The following is a 10,807-nucleotide window of genomic DNA, read 5'->3' as shown; positions in this document are numbered from 1 at the left end:
GGAAAATAACTCCATCCAATTAATTTGTGACGGCTTGGTTAGAACTGGATTTAAAAAGAAAATATTACAAAAAAGTCACCCAGCAATTATGATTATAGACATTTTCTCTTATTATTTCTATACTCTCTTTTTTTCTTAGCGTGAAAAGTTTAAATGGTTCATGTCATAAATATTTCGATCACATAATCTGAAATTAATTTTAAATTATATGTAATTCAAATTTTAAAAATGTATTTTAATTATAGAATCTACAAATCTAAAAATATATTTAAATATATAGTCAAATTGTGTAATCTATAAATATATTCTAAATTATATAATTAAAAATCTATAATATATTTTTAATCCAGAAATACATTTGAATTACACAATTTAAAGAATACTATGTTTCCAAATTAAAAATGTATTTTAAAGAATACTATGTTTCTAAATTTAATAATCCAAAAGTTTAAAACATCGACATTTTAGACTTTTTCAATATGAAAACATGATTTAAGCAAAACTAAACCCAACCCACTATGTAAACACAATGTTATAATATATTTTGATAAAAAAAATTAATTCATTTATAACAGTGAAGATATAAATACTTACTAAATATAGTTACTTATATATTACTTAGATAATATACCTAAAAATGACTATGCACTAACACAGCAAAAATTATTTGATATCCTTATTCAAATATAAATTCATGTATAATAGTTTTTTTTGTCAATTTTTATAATAATTATACTTTTAATTGGATGAAAGGACCATATAAAAATATTTTACCTTATTGTGAAAACCAACGTTCTTAAAATCAGAGCCATTATTAAACTAGTAAAATACAGATTCAATGGTTCAACTAATATTAATAAAAATATTATGATAATTAAGTTATACATGAAGTAATATTAAAAAAAAGTACTCGTTTATTTTATTTTTCTATTTAATAAATTATTTTATATAATAACAAGTTGAAATGTCAAATTTTATGATTAACATGAATTTTATAAAAGAAATGGAATAGAAATATTTTTCTTTTAAATTTTTTATTAATAATTAAATTGATCTAAACTCTAAGATTAAAATGGTGATTTTACAAAATATTAACCATTTTTCAAATTTCAAATCAAGAAATCATGTTTTAGATGACAAAAGATTTTAAGACTTTCTAAAGATTTTTCAAAATTGTAATTTTTGAAAGCTTTATGTAATTCTTAAGAAATTATTTAATTATCATAAAAATTAAAGATAAACTTAAACAAAAAATGTGTGTTAAGAATATAAAATATAAGGGGGAGGAGCTGTTAAAATATAAAAAGTAAAAAGATATTATCACTAAATAATAGAATCATAAATAAATAAAAAAAGAAAAGAGAAAAGAAAACGTAATAGATTTTTTGGTTATAGAAAAAAATCAAAAGTTAAACGGCAATCCAAATCCCTCCCATTAGTGTTAAGAAAAACAAAACCTTGAACAGCAGACACAGAGAGAAAGGGACAGAAGCGAAGGAAAAACCCTACCCTAACCCATAACCCATATTTATGTTATTAGGTTCTTCCTCCATTGATTGATCCGTAACTCAAAACCTGCCCTTGCCGAGACCCATCCTTCCACACCCCACAACTCCACTCTTTAGAACAACACCATGGATGATCTCGAGAAAGGGATTCTTATTATGTTTGATGAATCTGGTGCCCTTGACGATGACTTGAAGAAACAAGCCAAACTTTACTGTAACTCTATTAAGGAGAAGCCATCAATTTGTAGACTTTGCATTGAAAAATTATGCTTTTCTAATCTTGTTCAAGTCCAGTTTTGGTGCCTACAGACCTTACATGAAGTCATTCGAACCCGGTACTTGACAATGACCCCAGATGAAAGGCACATGATCAGGGGCTCCGTCTTTTCAATTGTGTGCCTCGAAGACAAGAACCTCACAAGGGTTTTGGAAGGCCCTGCCTTTATAAAGAACAAACTTGCACAGGTTTTGATAACTTTGATTTACTTCGATTACCCTTTGGTTTGGTCCTCCGTCTTTGTTGATTTTTTTCCACACTTGAACAAGGGAAACGTGGTCATAGACATGTTCTGTCGAGTTTTGAATGCCCTGGATGATGAATTGATTAGTTTGGACTACCCTAGAACCCAGGAGGAGTTGACTGTTGCGAGCCGGATTAAAGATGCAATGAGACAGCAGTGTGTCTCTCAGATAGTCAGGGCTTGGTATGACATTGTTTCCATGTACCGGAATTCTGATCAAGAACTATGCACTAGTGTGTTAGACTCCATGAGGAGATATATTTCTTGGATAGACATTGGGTTGATAGTCAATGATGCTTTTATCCCTTTGTTGTTTGATTTGATTTTGGTTGGTTCTCTGTCTGATCAGCTTCGCGGTGCTGCAGTCAGATGCTTGTCGGCAGTTGTTTCTAAGCGAATGGAGCCCCAATCCAAACTGTCGTTGTTGCAAAGCCTTCATATTAGTCGTGTAGTTAGGTTAGTGACCGAGAATGATGATGCCGAGCTGGTCTCTGATGTAGCTGCATTGCTTACTGGGTATGCTGTAGAGGCCTTGGATTGCTTCAAACGCATAAATTCTGAGGATGCTAAAGGAATCTCTATGGAGCTTTTGAGTGAAGTTTTACCCTCCATTTTCTATGTAATGAAGAATTTTGAGGTAGATTCTACATTCAACATTATTCAATTTCTTTCAGGTTATGTTTCCATTTTGAAGAGCTTTTCTCCTTTGCGGGAGAAACAGCTACTTCATCTTGGGCAGATATTGGAAGTTATCCTTGTGCTAATCCGTTATAACCAAGCATACCGTGCTAATCTTGATGTGATGGACAAAATTGGTAAAGAGGAGGAGGATAGGATGGTAGAGTTCAGAAAGGATTTGTTTGTTCTTCTTCGCACTGTGGGTCGTGTAGCACCTGATGTAACTCAGATGTTTATTAGAAATTCGTTGGCAAGTGCTGTTTCTAGATCTTCAAATAGCAATGTGGAGGAGGTGGAAGGTGCACTTTCTCTTTTATATGCACTTGGAGAATCCATAAGTGAGGAAGCCATGAAAACTGGGAGTGGATTGTTGAGTGAGCTGGTGCTTATGCTTCTATCTACAAAGTTTCCTTGTCACTCTAATAGGCCTGTTGCCCTTGTTTACTTGGAGACAGTGACAAGATATGTTAAGTTTATTCAGGATAATACTCAATATATTCCAATGGTTCTGGCTGCCTTTCTTGATGAAAGAGGCATACATCATTCAAACATCAATGTAAGTCGTAGAGCCAGTTATTTGTTTATGAGGGTTGTAAAATTGCTGAAGATGAAGTTGGTGCCTTTTATAGAGACTATTTTGCAGGTAGCAATTATACAATCCATCCCTATTTCATGTTTTTCTGTTTTTTTAAATGTACTCACTCAGCATTATAATATATAAACAAAATTATATATAAACTATTCCTAACTTGCACTTTTTGTCTGGCCTTGATGTGCATGGGTGGATTGTGTGATTGGTTACTTCCACCGCCTGTCTTCTCGATTCTTTAAAATGTTCTGTTAAATTCAGAGCCTGCAAGACACTGTTGCCCAATTCACTATTATGAATTATACGGCAGAAGAGCTTTCAGGGTCGGAAGATGGTAGCCACATTTTTGAGGTATTCTCCCAATGTTTCAGGATTATGGACATTTCTGTGAATTTTTTTGTTATTTTTCTTCTCTTATATGCATTGAGGTCCTTTGACAGGCAATTGGTTTATTGATTGGAACAGAAGATGTCCAGCCTGAAAAGCAATCTGATTATCTTTCTTCTTTGCTCAGTCCTCTTTGTCAGCAGGTTGTTTTTTACTTAAAATGCAAGAGACTTTCTAATCCAAAAAAAATAACAAAAGATCGCAAGATACTTCATAAAGTTATTTGTACCCTTGTTTCCAGAAGCATTTCTTCTTTTGAGATTATTGTGGTTGGTATTTGGTGCATATAATTTCCTATCCTCGGTTAATACAGGTTGAGGCATTGCTTATAAATGCCAAGTTATTGAATGTTGAGGAGGCTAATGCCAAAATTGCTGTAATCCAGCAAATTATCATGGCAATTAATTCTCTCAGTAAGGTGCTTTTTCTAATTTAGACTTCTACTTTCCCCAACTTTTATATATTATAGAAGTCTCAAAACTCAATAAATTAGTGATAAAAAGATTTACATTTTGTTTGTTTGTCTTTATTTGAAGTTTACAGGGTAGTAGTGGAAAATACATCAACTGTTTTGTTTTCCCTCCATTCATACTATTTTTTACATGATATAGGGCTTTAGTGAGCGTCTTGTAACTGCTAGTCGCCCAGCAATTGGCCTCATGTTTAAGCAGGTTCGTATTTTCAAAATTGTTGGTTTAAGTTCTCTGGAGTTGTATATGGTTTATCAGATGTATAGTTTTTCTCTGTTTTTTTGTTTTAAGCTTTAGAAAATAGTCTCATTACAATCTTCGCCAATTTAGAAAGAATAATATATTTCTTCTACATATCAATTTAAGAGGCCATTGGACCATAAATACGTGAGCCTGCTGGTTATTTTAGGAAATATAGAGAGATAATTCTAAGAAAACAAATCCCTGTAATTATTGGATTGTTTTTAAATACATAATCCTAATATTAATAGCAAGATTCACATGTAATAAAGAAAAAAATTATAGCAAGGATAAAATAAAAAAAACTTCCTAAAAGTGAGCATCACGGTTTTGACAAATCTTATAGATGAAAATGATGGAAATTTTGCTATATAATGTATAGAATCCATCTTTTCATAATGCTTTGTGTGATTGATAATTTTTCAAGTCTGTGTCTATTTTTATTAAACTTGTGTTTGGTTTCTTAATCTTTTTGTTTTGCTAAATCTTGTAATTTTGTCTTCTATGTAGACACTGGATGTACTTCTTCGAGTTCTTGTTACATTTCCAAAAGTAGAGCCTCTGCGAAACAAGGTATGAATTAGATTTAGTGATTAAAAAACTGTTTGCTTAAAATAGATCTGTAAATTTTTATGTAATATCCATATATGGTATGTAGGTCACTTCTTTTATACATCGTATGGTGGATACACTAGGAGCATCTGTCTTTCCTTACCTTCCAAAGGCATTGGAGCAGTTACTTGAAGAAATTGAAGTGCGTATTATCTCTAATTTCTTTAACTTAAATCTTTTTAAATTTCTATATATAAATGCATTTCCTTGCATTTTGTTGTTGGTGTGTTGAAGATTTCTTGCATTGGAATGTGATGACATTGAGAATAATATTCCTCACATGTTATCTTCCCATGATTGGAACATTTTGATATATGATCTCATTAGGATCGATATGCATATGAATATGATAATTAAACCTGGTATTCTAGTATGTTGCACGGATATTGCTGTAACCTCGCTGCTACTTTATTCCATCTTGAATTCTTTCTGGTATTTGAGAATATTCCTTTCCTCTAACTGCAGGGTGTCTGACTGTCTGTCATATTTTGTCATCTTTGGTAGATTTTTGGTTTAATTATTCATTTGGTCCATATAGTTGCAAAAAAATTTCCCCTTTTAGTTCTATAAAAAACCCTTAGTTTAAATACCTTTTAATCCTACATAATTCATTTTAATCCCTTTTAGTGCCAACATAAATTCAAAATGGTACGAGTAGGGACTACAGGGGTATGGGCTCTTTAAAGGATGGGAAAAGATTGTATGTTATGATATAAAAACATAGGAGCATTGTCCCTTAATGAACCAAAAATGGAAAATGTCCTATTTATGAATAATTTCAAGAAGGGAATGAGTTTGATACTATTTTTATTTGTAGACAATGGGAAATGATTTAAGGTTGCAATGATTTATAACTTTTATTTAATAATGTCCTGGAAATATGTTCTTTATTTGGATTTGAGAATTTGCAATTATATATTTATTATGTTTTGTGAACTTCTATACTTATCTAGGGATGTATTTTACAGGTGTCGTGTCCTATATATTATTTAGAATAATCATAACTTCATATGGATAGTATCTTATTTGTGCATCATACATTGACTTTGATCCTATTTGAAATGTTAGAATATGTGAAATGTCCAAAATACCTTATAATATCTAGATTATCTTAAATTATACTTCAGATTAGATTCCCTTTTTGCCATTATTGTTTAGGATTGGTTTGTTACTTTATTTTCTTGATTATAACTTTTATCTATAAAACTTAGTGCTTTAGGTTTTATGAACATATAATCAAATCAATATCAAATTCAGATTGTTCATTCCCTTATTTCCTCTTCCTTCTATGCTTAAAACCTTGTAATTTCAATATAGTAACAGTACCATCTCTAGAGCTGTGCTGTTATCAGTCCACTGTAGAAATCTTCCAATGCTGGAATTCTACTTTGTTTTCATGGTTGTTCTTTCAATTTAGTTGTCTTTGTTCATTGCAACCATTTTCATAATCACCACTATAATGTCCTCCATCAAGTCGTACTAGCATTGTTTCCATTGTTAAAGCTGTACTTTGTAGTACTTGACCATTGTTTCCAACCATTTTCTTAACTGCTTTTGTCCACTGCTGTGACGTCTTCAACATGCATTTTACTGGCACGTTTAAATATATTCTGGCTGAGTTTCTCTTCAAATTTTGATCTCTGCCATTCAGATTTACTGGCATGTCTAAATATACATCTTTGTAGTCTTCCTAGGGAATCCTGATGAAACAACCTTTAAAAAATAGTCCTGGCTCATGCAGATTAACTTGAAGTTTTGGCTGGTCCTGGGGCAGTCCCTAAGAACCATCTTTGTACTAGCATTCTATAGTCTCATTGTATGATTTAGTATATTTTGCCAAAGGGTTTTTTGTATCAAACTTAAGGTTGACTGTTAGAATATATGGAAATATCCAAAATATCTATTCATACGAAATTATCAATATTTGAGTAATGTAATTTCTGTCTTCTCCCTCTATAGCAAAAACCCCAAAATTCAATACATGTTTGCACCTGAAGTTGGTTGTTTCATTTGGTTTGGTTGAAAGATAAAACTGTGTAATATGTTGTTTACGTTTTATTGCAGCCAAAGCAAATGGTTTGTTTTCTTTTGTTACTCAATCAACTTATCTGCAAGTTCAATACTTTGGTGCGTGACATTTTGGAGCAAATATTTCCAGCTGTTGCTGAGCGGATATTCAGTGTTATTCCTAGAAATGGGTTACCTTCTACTGGTCCTGATGCAATCACTGAGGTATGAAAATGTTGGTGCAGTTTTCTAATAAATAACTGGGATATATTTTTCCTTCTCTTCTGGTACTTGTTTTAAGTTACCTTTTTTATATGATTTCTCTTTATGATTTGATTGTTTTGTTCTTCAAATTTTAAGAAGTTTGAGCTTGTGCTATGTGATAATAATTATGCTTTGGTTTTTGTTCTTTTGTCAAATGTTCACTTCTCTATGTTTTTTTTTACTTTCTACAAGTTTTGGAGCTACAATATGACTATCTGACGAACCTTAGGTTAAGGAATTTTTTAGAACTTGGACTTAGTGTCCAACAATCCTTCAAAATTGACCTATAAGGTAAGATTTGCCCTAGTTTTAGGAGTTCTATGATTTATAATTATAGAAAGGAGCAGATCTTCTATAATCAAGAATATTTAGACTGTGTATGTATTATTAGGAACGTTTTATTTATTCCTGCATTATAACTTTATTATTAGAGGATATTTATTAGAGAATATTAAATCTCCTTTATTGTGTTGATTTCATTTTCTCAATATAAATAAAACATCCTTGTTATCATAGAAATGTAGGGTTTCAAACTCAATGTCTGTCTTTCCTATACCTATTTAAGTCATGTGTCTTGCTTTGGAACTAAATACCACCCTTGAGGATTCAATTAAGGCAGCTAGTGATCACAACTAAGGGTGAGCTTAAGGGTCCGCAATTAGAGCAACTTTCCAATAGAAACAATGACACTACTTATCTATTCTGGTACTTAGTCGCTGTGCTGTGTCATATATGGCTGTGCTGTGTCATATTCATATGAAGTGAATTTTTTTCTTAGTTCATTACTTAATTGTTTCAAATGTGAAATCCATTGTAGAAAAGCATCTTTAGTGTTACCATCTAGCATATTCTCTGCTTATAAACCCTCTCAAATATACGTAAATGATTATAAGATTATCATTATTGTGTTCCTTTTTCAGGAAGTTCGTGAATTGCAAGAACTTCAGCGAACATTGTATACATTTCTTCATGTGATTACTACCCATGACCTGTCTCCTGTATTTCTTGTCCCAAAATGTAAAGCATACCTGGATCCAGTGATGCAGTTGCTTTTGTTCTCTTCTTGTAATCATAAGGATATCCTTGTAAGAAAAGTATGTGTAGTTTTTTCTATTTATTCAACTTAGTCATTATTTTTCCTGGATCAGTTTTTTTGACAAAACATACATTCTAAATCATACTTCTTTTTTTTGCAATTTAGGCATGTGTACAGATTTTTATTAGATTAATTAAAGATTGGTGTGCCCAGCCTTACGAGGAAAAGGTATATTCTACTCACTTCTAGTTATCTCATTTTTTTATATTTTTTTCCTAAATGTCTAATGGTCTACAGGTTCCTGGTTTCCGAAGTTTTGTGATTGAAGCATTTGCTACAAACTGCTGTTTCTACAGTGTGCTGGACAGATCTTTTGAGTTTCATGATGCAAATACTGTAAGATACATGGATTATTGTTTTATATTCTTTTAGCCACTTTGTTTCTTTCAAGTGGTATGATACTACTATTGAAAATCATTGCGTATATGTCTGGTCCTCACTTTGGCTACATGTTATACGATTGTTTATATTGCATAACAGAAGAGTTTGTGGTCTCATTTTTTGTCCCTTGAAGAAAACTATTTGCTTGTTTGTTTCTCTAATAAAATGGATGTTATTTGAGGAAGTTCAAGAAAAAAGCTCCCAAGCAGAATTTAAAAATTTATTTGACATGTACAACAAAAACAATGATGCGGGTACAAGTGAACACTCTAAATAATGGTTGTATTTGAAGTAATAACAGGAGGATCATGAATATAAGGGGGCTCAAGTTACATAATTATAGAATTGAAATATTTTCAACTAGAGAGTATGCCTCTTGATTTTAGAATCTGGAAATGTCTAAATGTGATAATCTAAAGAATTATTTTTATGGTTTGTAACTGGAGTTTATTATATAGATGTCTAGATTATTTTTTATGGATGGATTGTATCCATGAAAAAATTGTTAATGGATAGATTGAAATGGATTTTTTTATAAATTAGGTCAGGATGAATAAGATTTTTTAATTAAATTTTTGATGGATCAAAATGGATTAATGATTTTTTTATATTATCCATTATAATTTGGAATAAAATTTATCTAATCCGTTGTCCTTAGTCTTATGGTTGTTTATTTGTTTAAAAATGATTGTATATTCAAGGGTGTCTCCTGACCTGATCTTAGATTTGCTATGAACTAAGTGCATGTTTGAAACTGTTGTTCTAGATCAAAAGCTCTGATTAGATAGTAAGAAAAAATAAACTAATATTTTTGCAAAATAAGTTGAACCAAACACAGATTCTTTGGCTTGTCTAATGAGTTCCCTGTGTTTGGTTTGTTTGAAGGAAATTTCTTTAGCTGAAAAAGAAAAAAGAGGGAAAAATTGTGTGATATGGCATGAACAATTATCAGGGTGTAATTGAAGGATACTAGTATATGGTTTTTGGTGTTTGTTATTTTGGAAAATATATTTAAAATATTTGTATATTTAATTAAGTTATACCTAAGAAAGCTAAATTTCTTATCCTTGTGTTTTGACGGTTTATGCCAATTTTTAGTACTCATTCTTCTTCCTTCTATTTTCAATTTTCGGTACAGTTTGTTTTGTTTGGAGAAATTGTGCTGGCACAGAAGGTAATGTATGAGAAATTTGGGGATGATTTTCTCGTTCATTTTGTATCAAAAGGATTATCCTCTGCACAGTGCCCACAAGATCTGGCAGAGCAATATCGTCAAAAGTTGCAGGTAAAAAAAGTTTATGGCGATGAAATGTTTAGAGTATCGTCCTTCTGAAACAATGCAATTCTTTTTTCCCAATATAACATCCTGGAACTTCTTATCTGCCATGGTTATGTTGTGAGTAATTTGATGAAAAGATTAGTTATGGTCCGTAATGTCTCTTGCAAAGTAAAATATGAATAGTAGTAGTAGTGCGTGTTTTTTATAGGTGAATCAGGCGATGAATATGTGTTGTGGTGGGCTAAATACAACAATATTTTTGTGCAGAGTGGAGATTTAAAGGCACTAAAATCTTTCTACCAGTCAGTAGTGGAAAATTTGAGACTACAGCAGAATGGAAGCCTTGTATTCAGATAGCATACACTTGTATTGGAAAAATTAGCGAGGCCTCTTCCTATATATATAAATATGGCTTTGTTTTTTGGCCGTCTCCTAGTTTGGGGTTTGATTTCTTTCTACAGAAGGTAGTTACGATTTGTTTTTGATGAAATCAAGTTTGATTTAATTTTTGAATGACCAGTAAATGTTGGCCCTCAATAGTGAGGTGATGAAACGGTGGGGCACTCTGCAGAGTTGTGTATATAGCTTTGACGTCTTCCTCATGCAACCTCACCACCCAGCTCTTTATTCTTTTTGTCCCACATTTGTAAATTTTTCCTATTCTCTTAACATTAACACTCCACCTCCACCCATCGGTTTCAAGCTTGTCAATATGAGGTTCAAATTTTGGTTTTCCTATTCTGTTTACTCCCTAATTACAATCACATTTCTGCCC

At 31.8% G+C, this 10,807-nt stretch overlaps 1 protein-coding gene across 5 annotated transcripts; it reads left to right on the top strand.

Moving 5' to 3' along the window:
* The first annotated feature begins 1,373 nt into the window (after window positions 1-1,373).
* LOC150027771 (exportin-T-like) lies at window positions 1,374-10,768 on the top strand. Of its 5 annotated transcripts, none has more exons than XM_090302205.1 (14): window positions 1,424-2,212; window positions 2,395-3,350; window positions 3,558-3,647; window positions 3,737-3,826; window positions 3,997-4,101; window positions 4,295-4,354; window positions 4,904-4,966; window positions 5,052-5,147; window positions 7,070-7,237; window positions 8,197-8,370; window positions 8,478-8,540; window positions 8,610-8,708; window positions 9,892-10,038; window positions 10,300-10,768. In XM_090302205.1, exons 2-14 carry the CDS (start codon window positions 2,427-2,429, stop codon window positions 10,387-10,389), a joined length of 2,169 nt encoding a protein of 722 aa, XP_090158331.1. In that variant the 5' UTR covers window positions 1,424-2,212; window positions 2,395-2,426; the 3' UTR covers window positions 10,390-10,768. The 5 variants fall into 5 exon arrangements, with proteins under 5 accessions (XP_090158329.1, XP_090158328.1, XP_090158331.1 ...); XM_090302206.1 differs by having other exon boundaries at window positions 1,441-2,212; window positions 2,379-3,350; window positions 8,197-8,361; XM_090302204.1 differs by having other exon boundaries at window positions 1,441-2,212; window positions 2,379-3,350.
* The last annotated feature ends 39 nt before the right edge of the window (window positions 10,769-10,807 follow it).

Source organism: Phaseolus vulgaris, chromosome 5, assembly GCF_051622355.1.
Source record: "Phaseolus vulgaris cultivar YP4 chromosome 5, ASM5162235v1, whole genome shotgun sequence".
In the NCBI taxonomy this organism is placed as follows: domain Eukaryota; kingdom Viridiplantae; phylum Streptophyta; class Magnoliopsida; order Fabales; family Fabaceae; genus Phaseolus; species Phaseolus vulgaris.
Note: the sequence above shows the minus strand (reverse complement) of the source record. Positions and strands in the feature narration are given on the sequence as shown.